General features: G+C 35.1%; 2 protein-coding genes and 1 pseudogene across 3 annotated transcripts in view; all 3 read left to right on the top strand.

Moving 5' to 3' along the window:
- Positions 1-1,362: 1,362 nt before the first annotated feature.
- On the top strand, positions 1,363-11,115 carry LOC105310173 (phosphatidylinositol-glycan biosynthesis class X protein). 2 transcript variants are annotated; one of them, XM_011386377.2, is made up of 3 exons: positions 1,363-1,597; positions 3,161-3,261; positions 9,997-11,115. In XM_011386377.2, exons 1-3 carry the CDS (start codon positions 1,390-1,392, stop codon positions 10,138-10,140), a joined length of 453 nt encoding a protein of 150 aa, XP_011384679.1. In that variant the 5' UTR covers positions 1,363-1,389; the 3' UTR covers positions 10,141-11,115. The 2 variants fall into 2 exon arrangements, with proteins under 2 accessions (XP_011384679.1, XP_011384680.1); XM_011386378.2 differs by lacking the exon at positions 9,997-11,115 and adding an exon at positions 6,296-6,609.
- Positions 11,116-14,757: 3,642 nt separating this feature from the next.
- The window catches only part of PAK2 (p21 (RAC1) activated kinase 2), a 78,080-nt gene continuing 68,985 nt past the window's right edge, over positions 14,758-23,852 (top strand). The window contains exon 1 of the mRNA XM_011386376.2: positions 14,758-15,042. The gene's annotated coding sequence lies outside the window, so the exon portion shown is untranslated. The remainder of the gene's footprint in view (positions 15,043-23,852) is intronic.
- On the top strand, positions 18,036-18,154 carry LOC111734453 (annotated as a pseudogene).

Genomic DNA, 23,852 nt, shown 5'->3' with positions numbered 1-23,852 from the left:
CATAGTTATCAAATTCATAAATGTTACATAAATGTTGGTTGACTGATTAAGATTTTAATCAAATCTCGTCAGCCTAGAAATAAATGGACTATGGCCAGAAAGATAAAATTTAATAGAAATAAATCTCAATTCCTGCATTTAATTAGTAAAAAGTCAACTAGAAAAAAAATAGGATGAGAGTTAAAGTTTTCTTCAAAAAATTCAAATGAAAAATGTAGGGATGAATAGGTAGTGCACAGGGTCAGTGAAATTATATGATACTATAATGGTAGATTCGTGACATTTTACATTTATCAAAATGCATACAATCTACAAAATAAAAAGGGAACCCTAACTTAAACTATGGACTTTAGTTAATAATAATGTGTCAATATTGGCTTATCAATTTTAAGAATTGTGTCACGTTAATGTTAATAATGGCGAAAACTGAGTGTTGCAAGGGCAGTTAAAGGGGTATATGGAGATTGTATTTTCTGCTCATTTTTTCTGTAAACCTAAAACTGCTCTAAAAAATAAAGTATTACTTTTTTTTTTTTAAAGAATGAGATAGGTAGGTAGGTAGATAGATATCATACTGAAATAAGGCTGCTAAAAGCTAATATAATTTATAACTAAAGAAAGTAATACTGCTGCTATAGTCCCTGTGTATTTCCAAAGGCAACTAATATGATGAATAGTTTGGAAATCATGTCATAAACTGAGAGAACAGTGCATATTTCTTTGGGGAGGAGAAAACTTAGTGGAGGCAGCATGATTTCCTTCTGATGTTTGAGGACCTTTAGTGAATTAAGGAATAGATTTATTGCAGATATTGTAAGCAAGAACAATGGGAGAATGTTATGGGCCAGAGCATCAAGTTTCAACTCATAGAAAAGGAATAACCTTTTAACAGTGGGTAAATTGAGATGACTCTTCCAGTCATTGAAAATATTTAAGCAGTGGCTGGATACTTGCTTCTCTGAAGAACAAAATATTCCTAGAATGATACCAATCATTTTAACCCAACACTGGGTTAACTATCTTTTGTCATAGTTTTCATACTTATCGAATAATGCTATATTTATTCACAAAATTTCTCTTGGTACCTGTTTTATCACTTGGACAAAAGTTAAGGAAATTACATAGAAATAATTTTTATTATGGGAAAATTTTACACCTTGGAGTATAATTTCCTCAGTTTGCTTTTAGTAAACAAGTTTTTATTAAACATAGATCACATCTTTTTTTTTTTTTTTAATTGAGGATGGAAGGAGAATGGAAATTAGAAGGATGATGAATTTGACATTATTTTTCCTCTAATAGCAGTCTTCTGGTTTTATTTTTCTTTTTTAGAATTTTCCTAATTTATTTCTTCTGGATTAATATTTGTTTTCTTTTTGACAGGCAGTGATGGTTTCAGAAAATTTTAATATAGAAGCTCCCAACTATTTGTCCAAGGAATCTGAAGTTCTCATTTATGCCAGACAAGATTCACAGTGCATTGATTGTTTCCAAGCTTTTTTGCCTGTACACTACCGCTATCATCGGCCACATAGTAAAGATGGAGAAACTTTTATTGTAGTCAATAACCCTGATTTGTTGATGTATTGTGACCAAGGTGAGGATTGCAAGTCTTTTCTGAGAGTTGAAAATAAAAATAAAAGTATAGTGTCAAGTCTGAAGTCAAGGGATAACAAAAGGATGTTTTTCCCTTTCTTTTTAACTTTTTGATTATAAAGATAAAGCATAAATATAGAAAAACTTCACAAATACATAGTTTAGTGAATTATTATAAGGCAGATATTCTTGTAACTAACATCCAGGTCAAGAAACTCTGCCACCCACCCTAGTAGCAGCTCTGTGTATCCTGTCCCAATTATAGCCTCCTCTTTTCCTCTCAGACTATCTGACTTTTAATCACTACCTTATCTTTCTTTATACTTTTATCACCCAAGGGGCATTCTTAGACACTAGAGCTTAGTGTTGCCCATTTAAAAATTTTTTGTTATTTCCATTAACTTCTTAATTTATCTCCCCTCTGTTCCTTCTATCTGTTTTCTTAAAATTTAACTGTTGAAGAATTTGGGTCATTTGACTCGTAGAGTTTCTCAGAGTTGGGGATTTGGTGGTTGTACTCACACAGTTCATATGACCTCTTTATTTCCTGGAAATTGGCAGCTGGCTCCAGAGATGTGATCAGATTCAGGTTTCTTTTTGACAAGACTATAGGTGGTGCTATGTTCTTTTATGAGTAGATTTATAATGTCTGTTTTGTTTCCTTTTTCAGCCATTGATCCTCATTGCCCCTTTGCTGCTGTTTATTCATGTTGATATTGCAGGAATTGTGAATGTTGGTCTTTTGTCCCCACTTGCATGTATTTTGGTGTTTGAAGGAATACCTTATCACCTAGTTTTGTTTGAATGTTGTCCTCGAGTTTTTGGTTTTGTGTGTAATTGTTCTTTCTGTTTTTATGTGGGAATTTGCATAAATTTTTTAAAATGATGCTTTCACCATTTTCAGTCTTTCTAGAATCAAGACTTGGAGAAACCCTTTCAGATTTTGGTTCTTTGGGCTGGTTGCAAAAGTCAATAACACTGTTACTGAAAACTAGCAGATACGAAGTTTTTAGTCCGTACGTTTGCTGTCATCATATATTTCATGATGAGAAAATGAAAAAGTGTTCAACTATGTTAGCTTTCTTCACCCAACCTAATTTGTTTCTATTAGTGATACTTTTTACTTAGACTAAATAAGGTTTGAAAAAGTGCCACCTCTTGAGAGAGCGATCTGGTATTGTTTCTTTTTTTTTTTTTGGTCCATGTTGCCATCAGAAGCAAAGAAATCTTGAAAAGAAAAAGCTATAATAGAATATAAAATTTTGGTATGTGTGCTCTTTATGTGGGTGTTTTTACTCAATGGCAATTTATCTTGTGTTTAGGATCTGTTTACTGTTCTGAATATATGTTATACTTCAAAAAAAGTTTAAAGAATTTTCAAAGTGGCGCCTAGCATGATGGGATTTGTTAAGAACTCATGCTCAACTTCTGCACAGTCTTTGTAATTTTATAATTACATATTGTGTATTAAAATGTTTGCATATTCATATCACAGCATGAAAGACTGACCTAGCCTGTAGTACAGTACAGGTTTTCTGATATGATCTTCTAACACTTTTTTCAGAGTTTCCAATTCTGAAATGCTGGGCTCAGTCAGAAGTGGCAGCTCCTTGTGCTTTGAAGACTAAGGATATTTGCCAATGGAACAATATGAAATATAAATCAGTAAGTTAATATTTTGTGTTTTTAGATCGTGCCCTCATTTAAAACTTTTTATGTTTCTACCACATTTAAGGGACTAGAATTTTCTATTCTATTATAGATAGCTTTTTTTTAAATATATATATTTTTAATGTTTCTTTGCCACTAATGGCAACAGTGGTTCCTCATTTATACAGAGTCGTAGAATCATTTATTTAATCTGGGGGCTGGAGATTCAGGTTAGTACCATGCCTCATTAGTCCAGAGCTTAAGTATAGCTGTTATGCTTTTTTTTATTCCTAAATTTATTTATTTTAATTAGTTTCAAGTATACACTACATGTTAGACATCTGTATAGTTCGTAAAACAATCTCCCCAATCGTTCCCTCCCTCCCCTGACCCTCCACCTAGCCAACATATTAATGCTTACTGCATTTTCCGTGCTGTCCCGATGACCATCCATCAGCTACTAATTTGTACTTCTTTTACCCTTCATCTCATTCTCCCAGGCCCCACCCCCCACCCCTCTGTACGTCACCAAATTGTCCACTATATTTGTGAGTCTGTTTTTGTTTACTTTGTTCTTTTCATTCCTTAGATTCCACATGTAAGTGAAATCATATAGTGTTTATCTTTCTCTGTCTGACTTAAATACCTTTTAGGTTAAGTCCATCAGAGCAATATCTTTTTCCATCCCCTTCCTTTTAGTCTCTGTGTATCTTTTAATCTGAAGTGAGTCTCTTATAGGCAACATGTAGGGGTCTTGTTTTCCTTTCCTTTCATCCACTCTATCTTTTGGTTGGAGCACTTAATTCTTTTCCATTTGAGGTACTTGTTGATAGGCATGTACCATTCTTTATTTCCATTTTTGATACATGTTTTTTCTTCTTAAAGAAGTCCCTCTAACATTTCCTGTAATACCGGCTTGGTGGTGATAATTCCTTTAGCTTATTTTTGTCTGGGATGCTCTTTATCTGTCCTTCAACTCTAAATGATAGCTTTGCTGGATAAAGTATCCTTGATTGTATATCCTGGGTCTTCATCCTGTCGAATATTTTTTGCCAAGCCCTTCTATCCTGCATAGTATCTTTTGAGAAATCAGCTGCCAGTCTTACGGGTGCTCCCTTATAAGTAATTACTTCTTTTTCTCTTGCTGTTTTTAATATTCTTTGTATTTTACCTTTGGCATTTTAATTGTGATGTGTCTTGGTGTGGGCCTCTTTAGATCCTGATTTTTGGAATTCTCTGAGCTTCCTGAGGTTTTATGTCCGTTTCTTTCACCAGGTTAGGGAACTTTTCCATCATTATTTCTTCAAATATATATTCAACATCTTGATTTTCTTCAGTTACGCCGATCAGACGGATATTTGGACCCTTAGTAGTGTCCCATAGGCTTCTTAAATTATTTTTATAAATGCCTTGGCATCTGATCTCTTGCCATTCTGATTGCATGTCCTTGGCTTTCCCATCCTCTAGATAGGGCATTTGATCCTTTTCTGTATTCACTTTGTTTATTCCTTTGCTTATTCCATTTAATATACTTCTCATCTCAGATATTGCGTTCTTCATTTCAGACTAGTTCCCTTTCATAATTTACATTTTTATGTTTTATCTCTTTGTTGAAGTTCTCACTGAATTTATCTACACTTCCCCCAAGTTCATTGAGCATCTTTATAACCAGCGTTTTGAACTCTGTATCTGTTAGATTGCTTGATTCTATTATATCTGGATCTCTGTTCTGTTCTCTCATATGGTTTCTGCTTCTTTGTCTTCCCGTTTTGGCTGCCTTTCTGTGTCTGTTTCTATGTACTACACAAAGCTCCTAAGTCTCCCAGTCTTATTAGTGTGGCTTTGTGAAGTAGGTGTCTAGTGGCACAGTCCTGAGAGGGGTTCAGCTGCAGGCCAAGTTTAGTCCAAACCTCTACCCCTCCGGGCCACCTATTTAGATTCAGCAAGCAATCCACAGATGCTGTGCTTACAGTTGCCTCAAACCAAGAAACCAGAAACCAAGGCCAGCTACCTGCAGTGTGAGTCTAGGTGCTGCTCAGCAACACGCATCTGACTTTCTGAGGATATACCTGAATGTGGCTTGGGTGGGGCTGCGAGTTGGGGGAGGCGGGGTTTTAGAGGGTGGAGCTACCTCTTATCCAGTTTGATGAAGTCTCAGCTATGGCTGCGCTACCAGTGGAGCAGATAGTGGAGAGGGCTCAACAGGGAACAATGGGTACCACTGGCAGTTCTATACAGAGCGAATCTCACCTTGGCCCTCACTCCGACAATGTCTTCCTGTAAGTCCCTGGTGCCCCCTGCGCACAAGCCAAATTGGCATTGGTGCTTAGAGCGAGCAGGTCCTTCACCACGAAAATCCGCTCTCTGATGTGGTCCCTTTAATAGGCATCCGCCACTGCTACAGCCTCCGCCTCACTCAGCTTCTCGAGACCCGGCAGTGCCGCGTCCTACCTTTTGCCGTTGTATTGCTTGTTCCTCTGGATCCCTGACGATTTTTCCTTGCTGCTGCTCCTTGCTTCCATCACAACTTTGATTTGGTTGCCAGAGGGAAAAACAGAGCCTGGATCATCTACGCCATTTTTTTCCCCTCTGATATGCTTTTTTAAAGGTGTGGAATGGCAGAGAAAAACTAGTATGTCCATCTAGTTAAAACTTTATTTTATTTAAAAATTTTTAATTTTTGAACAACAAAATTTATTATATTTCACCAAACAAGTGAAAAAAGGAAAATAAAATTTAGCTGCGCTAGTTTTTAGACAGTTTTATTGCTATTATATATCTAACTAGGCTGTTTAAGACCATTTTTATACTTTTGACCTCCCAACTTGTTTTGTTATTAGGTAACTATTAATACTTCATTAACACTGGCTTTGTCTAAGGAGTCTACTGTTTTCTTCTTACCTCTTATAGTTAACATAGTCTACTTCTTTCCTCTCTTGGGAGTGGTCTCTGTATAATGCCGCTAGCCCCTCTTCTCTCTCTGAAGGTCAGGAGGTGGGAATGAAAGTTCTGACCCTCTAATTACATGTTTGGCTCCATTTGCAACCAGCCCTCATCCTTAGGTGCTTTCCAAAATCACTTCATCAAGATAACAAAAGATACCTGGCTCACAGTCAACACTTAGGAAATTCCAAGGATTTTGGAAGCCAAGAGCCAGAAAGGTGAATGAAAACCAAATATGTATTATTATAAATCACAATATCACATATATGGTATCTGAATTCTTTTCCAAACTCTAAAATACATATGGAGAATTGCATTTGATTTTCTTATGTAAGTGAAGAGTATGGTTAGTGTTTATGATTTATTGGTTATAAAAATTGATAGTGTGCATTGCTACAAAATAAATATTTTATTAAAACATTTTGAATTCAGTTCTCTTTAAGACCATGTAACTTAAAAAGGGAGGTCATAATTAAGCAGTTTTATTCTTTTTCCTTTGTGTTATATATCTTGTTTATATATACCAGAAAAATAGGTGACCATTGCTAAGGTGGTGATCTATACCAGAGATTGTTTAAGATGCCAATTTTTGAAAGATAATTTTCAAATACCCCTTTATTACAGATTGTGTTGGTAATATGTTTTTTGGGGGGATGTGAAATTATAATCTAGATATTTATAAAAGGACACCAAAAATAAAAATTCTCAAGTTCAAGGGGAAAAAATATGGCGTAGCTGATAGAGGCTCTGTTCATTCCTCTGGCGACCAAATCAAAGTTGTGACGGAAACAAGGAGCAAATAGCAAGGAAAAATCGCCTGGGATCTAGATGAACAAGGCATACAACTAGGGAGAGAACTAAGAAATCACCCTGCAATGGCAGAAGGTAGGACGGGACGAGGATGTGAGGCTGCTGGGTCCCGAGTGTCTGTGGCAGTGGCAGATGCCTCTTAAAGGGGCCGTACTCACAAGCAGACTTTTGCAATGATGGACCTGCTCGCTCTCAGCACCAGTGCTGTGCACAGGGGGCACCAGGGACCTACAGGGAGACATTGAGTTGTCGGAGTGAGGGCCGAGGCGAGACTTGCTTTGTAGAGAAGTGCCAGCGGTATCCATTATTCTTCTGTTGAGCCCAACTCCCTCCCAGTGTGCAGACTCAGTGCTGCCATAGCCCAAATGTCATCAAACAGGATAACAGAGGTCGCTCTGCCCAGAGGATTCCCCTGAAATCCCACCTCCCCCAACTTGTGGTCCCACCCAAGCCACATCCAAGTATATCCTCAGCAAGTCAGGTGCTCCTTGCTGAACAGCGCCTAGACTCACACTGCAGGCAGCTTGCCTTGGTTTATGGTGTGGCCTTTTGAGGCAACTGTAAGCACAGCATCTGTGGATTGCTTGCTGAATCTTAACAGGTGGCCCCAGAGGGGCACAGGCTTGGCCTAAATTTGGCCTGCAGCTAAACTCCTCTCAGGACCGTGCCACTGGACATCTACTTCACAAAGCCACACTAATAAGACTGGGAGACTTAGGAGCTTTGTGTAGTACATAGAAACAGACACAGAAAGGCAGCCAAAATGGGAAGACAAAGAAGCAGAACCATATGAGAGAACAGAACAGAGATCCAGATATAATAGAGTCAAGCAATGTAATAGATACAGAGTTCAAAACGCTGGTTATAAAGATGCTCAATGAACTTGGGGGAAGTGTAGATAAATTCAGTGAGAACTTCAACAAAGAGATAAAAAACAAAAATGTAAATTATGAAAGGGAACCAGTCTGAAATGAAGAACACATTATCTGAGATGAGAAATATATTAAACGGAATAAACAAAGTGAATAAAGAAAAGGATCAAATGCCCTATTTGGATGATGGGAAAGCCAGGGACACACAATCAGAATGGCAAGAGATCAGATGCTAAGGCATTTATAAAAATAATTTAAGGAGCCTATGGGACCCTATTAAAGGTAAAAATATCTGTGTCATAAGGGTAACTGAAGAAGGAGAACAACATGTTGAATATATATTTGAAGAAATAATGATGGAAAACTTCCTTAATCTGGTAAAGGAAATAGACATACAACCCCAGGAAGCTCAGAGAATCCCTGAAACCAAGAATCCAATGAGGCCCCACCAAGACTCATCATTATTAATATTCCAAAGGTTACATACAAAGAATCTTAAAGCAGCAAGAAAAAATCAGTTACCTATAAGGGAGACACAACTGATTTCTCAAAAGGTACTACTGTAAGACACAACTGATTTCTCAAAAGGTACTACTATGCAGGACAGAAGGGCTTGGCAAAAAATATTCGACGTGATAAAGACCCAGGATCTACAACCGAGAATACTTTATCCATAAAGCTATTATTCAGAGTCAAAGGACAGATAAAGAGCTTCCCAGACAAAAATAAGCTAAAGGAATTTATCATTACCAAGCCAATATTACAGGAAATGTTGGAGGGACTTTTTTAAGAAGGAAAGGCATGTGTCAAAAACAGGAATAAAGAATGGTAATAACTACATTCCTATCAACAAGTACCTCAAATGGAAAAGAATTAAATGCTTCAACCAAAAGAAAGAGTGGCTAAATGGATAAGAAAAGACTCCTACGTATGCTGCCTACAAAAGACTCATTTCAGATTAAAAGACACACACAGACTAAAAGGAAGGGGATGAAAAAAGATATTGCTTTGATGGACCTAGAAGGTACTGTACTGAATGAAATGGGTCGGATAGAGAAAGACAAATATCGCATCATTTCAGGTACATGTAGAATCTAAAGAACAAAATCAACAACAACAACAACAGAAGGAAATAAACTCATAGATACAGAGAATATTTAGAGGGTTACTAGATAGGAGGGGCATTGGTGGACAGCAAAAAAAAAAGCAAAGAGATTAAGACGTACAAATGGATAGTTGCAAAATAGACATGAAGATGTAGAGTGTAGCATGGGGAAGATGGTTAACAATGTAATAAATATGTAAGGGGGAAGCAGGGTACTAGATTTAATGGGGTGATCACTCTGTGAGTTTCGTGGATTCCTGATTACTATGCTATACAGCTGAAACTGGTATATTGTATGCCAACTGTAAGTGGATAAAAACTCATTGAATTGTACAATGTAAATACAAGCAACTAATTGTCTATTATATTTCAATAGACAAAAAAATGAAAAAAAAATCCCAAGTTACCTAATTTTAATGTTTTTAAAACCTATTTTTAAACCATGAAATTTCCCAGAGTTTCTAATTGAACTCTTTATCTTCAAAACCAGATAGAAAATAAAAACTAAGTTGAATATAGGAGAATTTTATTATTGCTAATCAGTATCACTAGTAAGTTGATGTTAACAGTAAAGGATACATTCAGTTTTGAAATTTCTGAACAAACAAACTTTAAATAGCTGTTTGGGGGAAACAGCAAAACAAACAAATATTTTAGTTTTAGTGCTGTTTTAATGTTTTTTATGGTTTCAACTTAGAATTCTGTATTCTAATATGAAACATAGAGGAAGTAAATGTTTATTGGCATATAGCCAACATTTTTTTTTTTTTAAAGAATATGCTCAACTCAATGTAAGAGATAGAAAAGTCAAAAGTAATTAGAATTTCAGAATTATTATAGGACTTGATTTTGATTTGTCTACATTAAACGTTGCATCCAAAAGAATCATTCAAACCTGTTACATGTAGTGTAGCATTGGCTGAAAGATATTTAAAAGAAAAAAATTAAAAATAAATAGTGGTATCACTTAGGACATTCATTTTCAATGTCTCTAACTTCTCTATCGATCTCTCTCCATAGGTATATAAGAATGTGACTCTGCAGGTTCCAGTGGGACTAACTATACATACCTCTTTAGTATGTTCTGTGACTTTGCTTATTACCATCCTGTGTTCTACTTTGATCCTCGTTGCTGTTTTCAAATATGGCCATTTCTCCCTATAAGTTTTATGCGGTTAAATGCTGCTTATAAATCTAAATAAGACCTATTCATTTGTGACTAGAAGTGTTCTTCTAGAATTATATCACTACTTTTGTCTTTTGTCTTCATTTTTAGCTAAAATTATGTTTACTAGAGGAAATTTTGGGCCATTCTCAGCTAATTCCAAAATTTAGTGCTCTGTTGTGTAGGCCTTTGATAATCCTCAAGCATCAAGTGACAAGAGGAAACTTAATTCTGTTAAATTACTATTTATTTTGTGATATGTCCATTTGGGTTAGAAAAATGAGTTTTTTATGTATTAGAGACAAATTACTCTCATTTGGTGAAAGAAACATTTATATTTAAGCTAAACATTGAGAAAATCATTATAAATAAAAATAATTTGAATGAATCAGAGTTGACTTAAATGTTAATTTTATGAGAACATTGAAGTTATTTATGCAGAGTGTCAAAGAAAATCATTAAAGTAGAACAGTAAGAAATTATTAATATGAAAATTGATTATTTCTTAAAACATTTCCATTCTCCTATATTTTATACTGCTTTTGAATCTATGAATTAACAAAGAGCTTGATGAAACACTAATACTAATATTTAGTTCTGATTTCATACTTAATTTGTCAGGAAGACAATTCAGATTGTCATTTTAAAGAGTATATTAAGTTGGCCATTTACAAAAATATCTTTGTAAACAAAAGTTCTTGATTTACTGTTGTTCTTTGGAAAAAAAGTAGAAAATAAAATAAGTGCCATAAGGTAATTAAAAAATAAAAAGGCAAATTTACCATTATATTTGTTCAGGGCAATTTATTTGGACCAGGCATGTTCCAAAACAGAAGCTAAAAATCCAGGGTATGTTGCAATGCAGTTGTTTTAAATAGAGTAATGGGATGTGATATATGTTTATATATGTTATCACTGCTTAATTTCCTAAAACATTCTGGTGTTTTTATGGGAATAAACCTTTTATAACTTGACATATATGGCTTGATTAGTCATAACAGTTCTTTTTGAAGATGTGTTTGAGAACTTAAATATTGAAAGAGGCTACCAATGCCATAAAGCAGAAATACTAGACATCTTTAAAATAACTAAAATTTCAATCCAATCTAGTTTTATATCTTTAGTGATTTCTACAAGAAAGAATTCCATGTTTTACAAGCATTTCTGTCACAATAGAATAATATAATGGCATCGAAATAGAATTATGTGTCAGTTAAGATTCAGTAAAATCAACAGACAACATTTTAGAACTTGGTTAGACAGGTGGGGTTAACATGGTACTATTTAACCACTGAGAGAGAGAGAGAGACAGAGAGAGAGAGAGAGAGATAGAGAGAGAGGAGAGGGAATCTTTATTTTCTTTTGCACATCAGAACCAATTTCATCAATGTTTAAACAAGTTTTCAAGGCAATATTTGAGATTGTGGCTCAGAACATGATTCAGCCATTTACTCATTTATACAGGTATTCAGCAGGGTAAAATATTGTGAATGTGAGTGAAGAATATTTTGATATGATCATTCTTGCCTGATAAATGATTACAAATGACATCACTTTTGATAGAACAGAACAATTCTGATTTTGAACTCTTTATATTATCTTCTTTGGACTTAAAAAATGACTAAGCACTTTATTTTTTTAAAATCAGTTTTGTAATTCTGTGCATGGTCTTGGTTCTCTTGGTTATTGTGTTCCAGTATTCTATGATTTCTTTTTCTTAAAGTATTGTGTTATATTCTTTTGGATGAAAAGAACAGAGATGCAAGTTACCTCAGCTAAGGGTTGTGGGGGACAGAGGGTGTGTGTGTGTGTGTGTGTGTGTGTGTGTGTGTGAGAGAGAGAGAGAGAGAGAAAGAGAGAGAGAGAGAGAGAGAGAGAGAGAGAGAGAGAGAGAGAGAGTTAGTTTCACTCTACCAGGAACTTAGATATTTTAGCTAGATTTCACAGAGGATGGTACATACATACATACTTGGGAAGTGGAAAAACCTATTGCAGCTTTAATTTTTTCAGAATATAATGAGCTTAAGGATTATCCTAGTCAGATGTATTCTGTTCATTTCAAAGTACTCATCTATATTTTGGTAATTGATGCTGATTGATATGATATGGAGATAAATTAGAGTGAGGTGACCAACACCTATCTGTATCATCCTTCAAACTTACAAAATATGCTATTGGCAGGAAGCTGACTGTAAGATTTGGTAGGCTGTGAGAGAATGAAATAATATAGACTAAGTATGCTCTTCAGGATTGTCCTAAACAGCGATAGGATGGTAGATTTAGCTATCTGCTTGATTTCTTGCATCTCACCTTACTAATGAAACTACTTTCTTCCTGAAGTATATCTTTTTAAGTAGTTTCTTTAGTAGGTCTTTGTCATTGGTAACATCTTTGTTTTTGTTTGATGATATTTTTATTTCACCCTCACTCATATGACTGATAATTTAGCTATGTGTACATTTCTAAGTTTGGTTATTTTCTCTTGGTACTTTGAAAATATTTTCCATTATCAACTGGCACCCATTGTTGCAATTGAGAGATCTGTAGTAGACTTAATAGTTGTTTATATGTTTTTATGTTTTCTTTCTGGTCATTTTATTTTTGGTATTCTGCAGTTTTACTTTGAGAAGATTTCTTTTACTTGTCCTGATTGGGACTTGCTTTGTTTCCTGAATCTGAATGCCCTTGTATTTAATCAATTTTGGAAAATTCTTAGCAGTATCTTACAGTGCCTCCTTTTTTTTTCTTTCTCCTCTCTCCTGGAGTTCTCATTAAGCCTATGGCAGCCCTTCACAATCTATCCCCATGTCTCTTAATCTTCCATATTTCCTCTTTGGGCCGCTCTCAGTAATTTCTTTAGTTCTGTATTCCAGTTTACTAATTCTCTCTTCAACTGTATGTAATCTGCTGTTTATTCCAAACATTGACTTTGGTTTCAATTATTATGTTTTTTATTTCTTGAAGTTCTATTTGGTTCCTTTTCAGAGATTTCCTGGACATTGTGGAAACTATAAATTTGAACTTTAAAACCCATGTAAAGGAAACTGTGGTTATGAATTATAAAGGGAAAATTTTTCCCCTTCATGCCAAATCTAGGCTAAAACAGAAATGTCTGCTTATCTCCTTGGGTTGGTGTTTCTATAGGGAGGTGTTTTTTTTCTCTCCATTCTCTTCTTGGATGGTGTAGCCCTTCAAGTTTCCCAGCCTTATGCAGGATCACAGTCCTAACTCCATATATAGGCTAAGGCTTTGTCTTTGATCTCCTCTCTCCTGTGCAACCAGTAAAACCATAGAGATTTCTGAGATAAGTAGATATCCTCAACACCACCATGGCTTCATTGTCCTGATTACCACTCTGGTTTCTTGCTTCCACTTTGGGTTGAGTGTGGACTTTGAAAGACATCAGAGGCATTCCTCTCTCTTTCTTGAAAGCTTAGTTATGCCTTTGAAAAGATGTTCTTTTTTATCCAGAATTTCCATATGTTTAATAATGAAGACTTTTTCAGGTTATCTAATAGTGTCATATTGCTTCTTGATTACTTTCTCTTGTACTCCATGTCAATTAAGTTTTGCTTTACTTCTATAGATAAGCACAATCTGACTACCTTTCTCCCTAGAGACAGTCATAATTACTGCCTCCCTAGTTCTGTTCTTGTATCTCTATACTCCATTCTCTACATAGCAGTCTAGTGATCTTAAAGTGTAAACCAGATAACATCACTTACCTGCTTAAAACTATTTAATAGCCTCTTGGAATAAAGTCCAAACTCCTTACCATGGCATTCAAGATCCTCTTGACTTGAATCTTATTTACTCTAATGTTTTAATTACTCTAATGCCCTAAGCTCCAGCCACACAGGCCTTCTTTTTCTTTTTTTTTTTTTTTAAGGCCTCCTTAACTGAGCCCTTCTGTCCTCTTTCTGTTTGTAGTGCTTTCTCCTGGGTGCTTCTCGTGGCTCGCTCTTTCTGTTCTCAGCTTAAATGTTACCTCCTTAAAGATGCCTCTCTAGTCACCCTCTCCAAAGTAACCTCCCCAGTTTTTCCCTCATACTAGATATCATTATTTTAATTATTGTGTTTTAATATTTGTAAGCTCCACAAAGGCAAAGTGACTCATGTTCACCTTTGTATCTCTGAATACTTTAACAGTCTCTGGTACATATTAGACTAACTCATATATTTGTAGGATGAGTGAATATGTTGATAACTCCTCCAAAGATAAAACACGCTTTAATTTGCAAAGAAGTGGGACTAAATTTAGTTGCAAAATATAGTAAGTTTGTAGGTAAATAGCAAAATAGATAATGAATTCCCAGAAACATATAGCAGATTCATATAACAGCAATTGTCTGTCAGCATCTTCGATCGGCACAGACCTGACTGGAGACAATGCTGAGTTAAATGAAGGACTGCTGTCTCAATATAAAGAATACCCAGAGAAAGGGAGAGGGAAGCAGCACACATCTCTAAACTACAACTCCCAGGAACCCCCACGCGAGCCCGCCCATTGGGAAGCGGTGCCGTTCTCCGCCCCGTGGAGCTCCAGGCTTGGGACCGGGAGGGGAGGGGTCTTGGCTCCGCCCCTCCCCGCTCCCCGTCGTTGCCCGCCCCTAGGGTTGTGGCCACGCGCAGCGGCGGCGGTTGTTCCGCTTCCCCTCTGGCCCCGGCCGTCGCCATTGCCGAAGGCTCCCTGCCCTCCCCTCCCGGCGCCCGCAGGGCTCGGGTGCTGCTCGGCCTAGCGGTAGCAGCGACTGTGCTATTGCGCGGCTCCTCTTCCTGTCCCGCTTCCCCTTCCGTCCCCTCCCCGCCCTGAGTCGCGCGCTTGCCCGGGGCGGCTCCGGAGCCTGCCGGGAGCTCGGTCGGAGGCGCCTCGCTGGGGCGGGGACCTTTCCTCGCCTGGGGTAAGTGTGCGGACGGGCCAGGACGCGGGCAGTCGCTCCCCTTCCTTCTTCCTTCTCTGCGGCCTGGCAGGCGCGAGCGGCCCGGGGCAGCAGACCTGCCGCGCGCCGGGCCGGGGCAGCCACCACCTGTGTGCCTGCAGCCGCGGCTCCTGGGGCGGTGGCTCATTGTCTGCTCCCTAGGGCTGTTTTCATCTCCGGCTTTAGCTCGAAATGGGAAGCTTGCCGGGCAGGTGAGGGCTAACTCTTCCTGGACCCAGCCCTGCCCTGAACTGTGTCGAGCCACGGGCTCTGCCCTTTCTCCTTTCTCTCGCGTTTCAACCTCTTCCTTTCCTCCATTTACTTTAGTGTTTGACCAGATGTCTCAAGTTTTATTCCTTGATTTTTACTCTCTTACTGAGTCCCAGCCCCTCCTTACTACCCTCTCTGTTCATCCCGGTTTCATTACTCAGGCATATATTGTCTCGAGCACCTTTACTCTTTCTAAACTATAATCTGTAATCTCTTCCATATTCCTCATTAGTAAAAACATAGTTTTCCGGGGGTTTGAGAGCTTCTGCTTAAGAACAGAACTTTCGGATCTTCTTGTGATTCCTGTTTGATCTTCAGCCAGGAGGTGAATATTTGCTTCTTTGCTTCTTTGGTAATTTAGGTGAAGATTGCCTTTTAACCATGTTTGGCTTTCTTTAGAACAACACACACACACACACACACACACACACACACAACGTTCTCACAGATTCCTCTGTGGGCTCAACCTTTTGACTAATTCTTTAAAGATGAAGTTATTCAACTGAAGTTTGAAAAGTAATTGCATTGTCACTTGATATGAGGTTGTACACATTCTTGTATCTTAATTTTAATGGGAATATTCTGGGCAGTGTGAGCGTGATTTGTTTCCTCCTTGATAAAGAATACCAACTCCCATTGATAGAGTTATCTCAGTTTTACTTTACAAGTGATCTATAGTTTTCTTTTTTAACCTCTGTAAAAAGATAAAATGGTTAGGCCTAAAATTAAACTACGACGAGTTGTGTTTTGGATCAAGGTTGTGCACGTCACGTTTTTTCCCCTGCTCTGTTTGACTCTTCCGCTCTTATAAGTAGGCAGGATATTGAAATGTACAAGAATTTTCTCTGGGGTTTTTGTTTTCGTAGAGTTATCCAAAAGAATAACATTAAATGAAGTTAGATTGGGATGAAAGCAGTGAATAGTAATTTTTAAAGCAGGTTAGAACTTGCCAACTTTTCTAGAAGCTCTGAGGCATGTATAAAACTCATTCACACACACATATATATATATGTATGTATGTACGTATGTATGTATTTGTACAAAAAAATACATAAGTGAAAAACTTTATTCATGTTCTCTTAAGGATATTGATTTAAGGCAGTTCTTTCATCCTTGGCTTTTAAACCTTTCTAGCTATTAGGCAAGAACACTGAATGACGTTGTGAAAAGTGAACATCAAAATGTGGGTCTTAAACCCACTTTTCAGGTTTTGGTGAAAGAGGTTAATCTAAATTAACCCGAATTTGTGTTTTCACTAAGTAGTCCATTGTTACCTAAATGACATAGTACTGAGCTTCAATACTGACATCATTTGGTAGTGTCAGTTGTCCTTAACTTAATAGGAGGTGTTGTTGGCCTAAGGGGTTAAGGTATAGAAATGTTGGCCTGTGAAACTTGGTGGATGATGTCAACCTCTCTGCCATTACTTTCTGTAAGCAGATACTTTTACTAAGGAAGAGCTCCTGGGTATTCTGTTTCCCTTAGGACCTTGATTCCTGGTTTACCAATTATTAAAAGGAAAAGTTATTCTTCCAGACCTTGTGACATTGAAGTCTAACCTTGCGAACCCAAATTCATAAAGTTACAGTAAGTTTGTAGTTGGAGTATATCTACTAAACAGATGAAAAGGGATTCCTGTATTTCTCTGATGTTTAGGATAGGCCTGTTTCCAAGACATGGTTAACAGTAGTGTATATTTCTTTTCAATTATTCTTTTTAAAAGAGGAAACTTAGAAGTTGTTCAGGTAGTTAAGGATAAACTTTCATTATACTTGTTTAAAAAGAGAACTTGTTCAAATAGCTAAGGATAAAATAAGTAGGTACTGTTAAATCCTTCCTATCTGTCAATATTGATTATTCTGATATTCAAGTATAACGTTTCGTTTGGCTTTCTAAATTTTATACTTTTGATGAAAACTTGAATCTTGGCCTTGTTTAAGGCTTCAGCGTTCTGATCAGTTTGTTTCCAGTTAGTTAGAGGGCTAATTTCAGACTAATCAGAGGGAAGGTGTTAAATTACTCATAAATCTGAGTTGTCTCTTGTATCCTTCTTGTACCTTGAAAGAAGCAGAAAGAAGGAAAAATAGCTTCTGTTGCCTTGAAAAAATACTGATTGTTTTGTTCTGTGATCAAAATTGAATTTCACTACTTCATTTCAGGGTCACTAACCTGATTAAGAGTAGTCATTCTGAACACTCATGCAGGATTTGCATTCTAGCTTATTATCTCTGAGATTCGTTAGTACTTAGCCATATATCCCAAGTGGTTAGGAGCTGAGGATCTAGATTTGAATCCTGACTCCTTTACTTGATCCTGGACAAGATATGCATTCTTTTCAAGGCTTGATTTTTCATATGTAAAATGGGAATAATAATATTATAATACAAATTTCATAGGGCTATTTAGAGCAAATAAAATAATGCAAATAAAGTACTTAGTATATGCAGTGCTTAAGTGCTTAATAAACAGTTAATATTCCATTCTAAAATAGATTTTACTTTTAATTACTTCTACAGCAAATGTTCTGTTCTAAACAAATTTAAAACTACTTTGTAAAAGAGGTTGGAATCTCAGGACCAAGTTTCTGAGACCATAACTGTTAAATTAAAAATTATTTTTCAGGAAAAAAATACTTTCACCACTGAAATTAAATACAGATTTTTTGAATATAGGCTTTTCAGATTTAAAAAGTATACATATTTCTTGGCTACAGCCCGGCTACCCTAAACAAGCCCGATCCCATCTGATCTCAGAAGCTAAGCAGGGTCGGGCCTGGTTAGTACTTGGATGGGAGACCACCTAGGAAGACCAGATGCTATAGGTGTAAAAAATAAAAATTAAAAAAAAAAATTAAAAAATAAGGAATTGTAAGCTGACAGTTTCCTTGCAATCTGTGAGGTCAACCAAGGGTTGCCTCGCTTAAAAAATAAAAATAAAAAAAAGTATGCATATTTCTCATTGAAAATTTGGAAAGCAGTGAAAATGACTAAAGAACAGGACAAAAATCACTTTAGTCTCAGCCCTCAAAGATAAGCATCGTAAAGACCAGAGTAGATTTCTTTTCCTTATTTTAAAATTACATTCCAAAAGAAGAACATGCTTGTTATGAAAGGTTCAGGCAAGTCAGTTATTTAGAGCAAAAAGTGAAGATTACTCTTCCTCACTTTCTAGTCCCATTCTTTGAGTTACCTACTGTTTGTTTGTTTTTTTTTACTTATGCAATTAGAAATAAGTGCCATGTGTGTAGTTTTTACCTTAATTTTTTAAAATGAAAAATTGATCGTTATATATTATTTTCCATGTTAGTACATATAGTTGTAGCTCATCTTTTCAACAGTCATCGGGTATTCCATTTTATGGTCATGCTTTAATTATTCATGGTCATTGTTATTTTCAATTTTGAGCAATTAAACTTTAAGCCTTAATGAACTCCTTACATCTTTATGCACATGTATATGTATGTATTTCTATAAAAAGGATTCTTAAGTGTTCATTTTAAATTTCAGTAGATGCCAAATTGCCTTTCTAAAAAGCTGTACCAATCTATATTTACCTATAATTCCTTATTGAATTGTAGAAGCTTTCTGTTTAAGATCTTCCCCATTTCACCATTATCAAAAAACTTTCTATATTGTCTTGTACTTTTAATAATTGTATTTTAATCTTAATTCTTCTGGACTTTTTTTTTGTTTGTGGTAAGGGGAAGTAAAGAGTTTTAAAAATAAAATATTTCGGCTACTGATATAATATACAGATATAAAAATGTTTTTAGGAGCTTGAGGTTGGTGTGAAAATTAGTTACATTATAGGAATTCAGAGAGTAATACTGTAATGGTTTTATTTTAAGCATCACTTCCGAAAAGGAAGATAATGCCCCTCTTTGACCCCTATTTGCTTAATTGATTCTCATCCTTCAAATCTCAGCCTTTGAGTCCGCTTTCTTTGAGTCTTTCCTGAGCTTCATTATGATTTAGATATTCTTACCGTTCCTATATATTAATGTGTTAATCGATAACCTTTATTTGCAGTGTGCTGTAAACTTGAATTATTCATCTAGAAATAGTTATTTCTCAGTTTTTGCCAGTTGAAACTAATCAAGGAGGGAGGAGGTGCAAGAAGAACTCAGTCATCTGGGTTAAAAATGATTCATATATACAGGGTACTTTTAACGAACGTTACTGAAGTTTTCGTTACACCTTTCTGATCGGACTGTTACATTGATTTTTTTTTTTTCATATAAATGTTTAATAGGTTCTGGAAAGATAGAAGCGTTCATTTAGAATTTATTTCATATGAACAAGGTATATTTTAAGATATAATCTTAGCTTTTAAAACTATTCCTTTTAATTTTGAGATTATTTAGTAATTTATAGGCTAGTGAATAAGCACAATTGTTATATAATAAACACATGAGCATCGAGATGGGGTAAAGCATTTAGATAAAATTTTAGATGTTCTAAAGAGCACATTATTAAAGAATAAGAAGTTACATTGGCAGATTCAATACTGGAAATATAGCCAGATGTTTGATAAAGTATCTCAGTTGTAAATTTTTCCTAAACTTTTTTCCACCTTTCTGACTAAATACTGGAAAAGAATAAAGTGTGTGGTTTTTTTGTTTGTTTGTTTGTTTTTACTACTCCTTATTCTGTTACCTATGGGTACCGACTGTTGATATTTTGGTATGTTTCCTTATAGTACTTGTTCTTTATGTTAATCTCTGTGTATGTAGTTTTATGAAATTGGAATCATATTCTGTATAATTTGCTATCTTGCTTTTTTTAACTTGAAAGTTTTCATTTCTCAAAATTTTTTTGAATGATTTTTTAATATTTGCTTATTATCATTATAGAGTTGTGTCTTAGTTTCACTATTTTCTTATTGCTGAATGTGCAACTTATTTCCAATATTTTATATGAATAATGCTATGGTGAATATCTTTCTGTTGATTCTTTAGAATATTTTCCTAGAAGTGGAATTATTGAATATAAAGGAATAGCATTTAAAAGTCTTAAATTACTCTTCAGAAAGGTTTGATGTGTACCATTACTAGCAATGCAAATCTCATTTTATTGCTGTCCTCATTGAAACAATCATCATTCTTAATGAAATTAATAGAATTTTCGTATAGCTAGGCAAATAGAAAATACATGTTAATTTGCATTTCTTGTTTAACTTATAACAAATTTCATTTTTGTTAATTTGATTTATTTCCATTATTTCTGATAAGCACATAGAAGTAAGTAACTAGATTTTTGTGTTCACTATTATTTTATTAATTTCCCACACTTCAATAAAATTTTATTTACTTATGTTTTCCAGGTTGTCTCCAAAAATAATAATAACTTTTGCCTGTTTTCCAATAGTCACAATATTTCTGTTTTAGTTCTTTATCACATTGGGCAGAATCTCCAAGACATGATTAAATAAGAAGGGCGATAATTGTGTTGGAATATCTCTGATATTTTTACAGTTAAGGTTGAGGGCAGCTGTTGGTTTTAGAGAGTGATTCTTTATGATTTTCTTTTGTTCCTACTTTACAAAAAATAGGAATGGCTTCTGAATTTTATCAAATGTTTTTGTAACACTTTTTTAAAAGATGATAAGGTTTTTTGTCTTTTAACTATTGATAAGATTATATAATAAATTTGCTAATATCCAAAGATACCTTAAGGCATATATTGTGAGGAAGCAAAACCCTACTCATATTAAGTCAAGTATAGAGAATTTATTGAATATAGAGAATTTCATAGAAATTTAGTTTAATAAGAGTATACTGGTCATCTGATAACCTCTGTAGTGAATTCTATAGTCTACTGAGGAATCTTATTCATGAGTCAGTTCTAATAATTTGTATTTCCATAGATCATATATTAAGATTTTCAAATTTATGATGTAAGTGTATGTAATATTTTCTTATAATTAAAAGCTAGTATTCATTTCTATCTTTAAGAGTAATTTTATCATTTTTCTTGATTTGATTTGCCAAATGTTTGCTTAGCAGTTTTTTATAACCAGATTTGAGATTTATTCTCTCAGTTATTGGATTCCCTGATTTCTCCTATTCTCTTTACTTTGTTCTTCCTACTTTTCTTTCGTTTTTTATTATACTTTTTCTAACTCAGTAAATTCTTGGTTCCTTTTTTTAAAATACTGAAAACATTTGGTGCTCTTAATTTACCTCTGAGTACAGCTTTGGCTGCACTATAATTTACATGAATGATATTCTTATATTTATTACTTTACAAATAGTTGGTAGTTCTAGGTTAATTTCTTTATTAAGAGATATTTAAGGTCATTCTATTAACTGTTTACTTGCTTTTAGTGACTATGGTCTTTTAAAATATCTTTTAAATTTATTGAGGGTTTCTTTGTGATAAGACATAATCCAATTTGGTAAGTGTTCTCCAAAAACTTAAAAAGAAAATTTTCTGTTTGCAGGGTACAGTTACATATATATATGTTAAACTTTATTCAAGTTATCTTGTTTGATTTATTATTCCCTATTAATAGTTCTTATTAAGTATATGACTTAATCCTAATTAATTTTTTAATCTCAATCTGTCAGACTATGCAGTAGCATTGTTTCTGAGAAGCTTGTTCTCACATCAGTAATTTACATTTTTGTTTCTTCTGCCTGAATATTATCTTCTCCTTCATATATAACTTTTGAAGAGGGCTTTCCTGATCAGCCATCTAAAATAGCCTCCACCTACCCCCCTCCCCCACCCCACCCTGCTCAATATTTAACTTCTTGCCCTTCTTTTTGTTTGGGTTTTTTTTTTTTACAGCACTTCCATCAGAAGTTATTTTTTTTTTTCATTTACTTGTTTATTTCTTTGCTATTCTATTTATAGCTTGGGACGGGAGGGTATACAGTAAGTATGTGCTGATTGAGTAAAAGTGTCAGTTTCTTCTATTTCTAGTAATTTAAAAATTCTTAATATACTTGATTTTATACAGCAGTTTTAGGTTCACAGCAAACTTGGGCACAAAGTAGAGAGTTCCTTTACATCCTGAGCTCCGCCCTCCCCGACCCCAGCCTCTCCTATCATCAGCATCTTGCAGTGTGTGGCAACTTCATTTTCTTTTAATTTATTATAATTGATGAACCAACATTGATACATTATTGTCAACCAAAGTCTTGTTTATATTGGGTTCACTCTTGGTGTTTTATATTCTACAGGTGTGGACAAATGTGGACATGTGTCTAAATTATTCATACAGAATAATTTTTCAACCTTAAAAATGTCCTGTGCTCCCTATTCATCTCTTTCCCTCCTCACTCAAATTTCTGACAGCCACTGATGCTTTTATTCTCTTCATAGTTTTGCCTTTTCCAGAATGTCATATGGTTGGAATCACACAGGATGTAACCTTCTCAACTTGACTTCTTTCACTTAGCAATATGTGTTTGTTTCCTCCATATCATTTCATGGCTTGATAGCTAATTCCTTTTTAGCACTGAATAATATTTCAGTGTCCGAGTGTACCACAGTTTGTTTATCCATTCACCTACAAAAGTATATCATGGTCGCTTCTTCATTCAGCAGTTATGAAATAAAGCTGCTGTTAACATTTGTGTTTAGGTTTTGTGCGGGCGTAAGTTTTCAGCTGATTTGGGAAAATACCAAGGACTGATTGTTGGATTGAATGGTAAGAGTATATTTATTTTTAGAAACTGCTAAATTGTCTTTCAAGGTGGCTGTACCATTTTGCTTTCCCACCAGCAGTGAATGAGAGTTTCTGTTGTTCAACATCCTACCAGCATTTGATTTTGTCAGTGTTTTGAATTTTAGCCATTCTAATAGGTGTGTAGGGGTACCTCATTGTTTTAATTTGTAATTTCTTAATGGTGTATGATGTTAAGCCTCTTTTGAAATGATTCTTTGCCATCTGTTGTACATGTGTCATTTTGGTGAGGTATCTCTTCAAATTTTTTGCCTGTTTTTTTAATTGGGTGGTTCATTTTCCTATTGTTGAGTTTTAAGAGTTCTTTGTATATTTTGGGTAACAGTCTTTTCTATCAGATATTTCTTTTGCAATTATTTTCTCCCCATCTGTGTGGCTGGTGTTTCGTTCTCATGGCTAGTGAATTTTATCATGTGTTTTGATACAGTATTATTTGGTGCATGTGTAAATTCTATACTGGTAAAGATCTTCATTATAGATTCCACCTCATCAATAAAAATTATTGTTATATTTAATCATTTTTAACCTAGTGCTTTTCTTATTTTAAATTCCTATCCGTACTATATTTCTTTGTTCAATAAATTATTATCCAGCTTTGTCTTTCCATGCCTTTTTGTTTTAGTTGTGTCTCTTTTAAATTACGTGTAGTTTATTTTTGTTAATCCAAAATGAATGTTTAAAACATTTATGTTTATTGGCATAATGAATTCTATTGGGTATGTCTCTCTCATTTAATGCTTACTGTTTTTTAATGATTCTTCATGATTTCTTTAATTATAAAATACACATGGCATAAAATTACCATCCTAACCACTTTTAAGTATACAATC

The sequence above is a fragment of the Pteropus vampyrus genome, unplaced genomic scaffold (genome assembly GCF_000151845.1).
Source record: "Pteropus vampyrus isolate Shadow unplaced genomic scaffold, Pvam_2.0 Scaffold1327, whole genome shotgun sequence".
NCBI classification, from domain to species: domain Eukaryota; kingdom Metazoa; phylum Chordata; class Mammalia; order Chiroptera; family Pteropodidae; genus Pteropus; species Pteropus vampyrus.
The sequence above is the reverse complement of the archived record's forward strand: the minus strand, read 5'-3'. Positions and strand labels throughout refer to the sequence as shown.

Excerpts from the sequence above, each read along its gene's own strand:
- LOC105310173 (XM_011386377.2), top strand. The coding sequence starts at position 1,390 with ATGGTTTCAGAAAATTTTAATATAGAAGCTCCCAACTATTTGTCCAAG. Across the intron at positions 1,598-3,160 it reads GTTGATGTATTGTGACCAAG|AGTTTCCAATTCTGAAATGC; the intron begins GTGAGGATTGCA and ends CACTTTTTTCAG. Across the intron at positions 3,262-9,996 it reads ACAATATGAAATATAAATCA|GTATATAAGAATGTGACTCT; the intron begins GTAAGTTAATAT and ends CTCTCTCCATAG.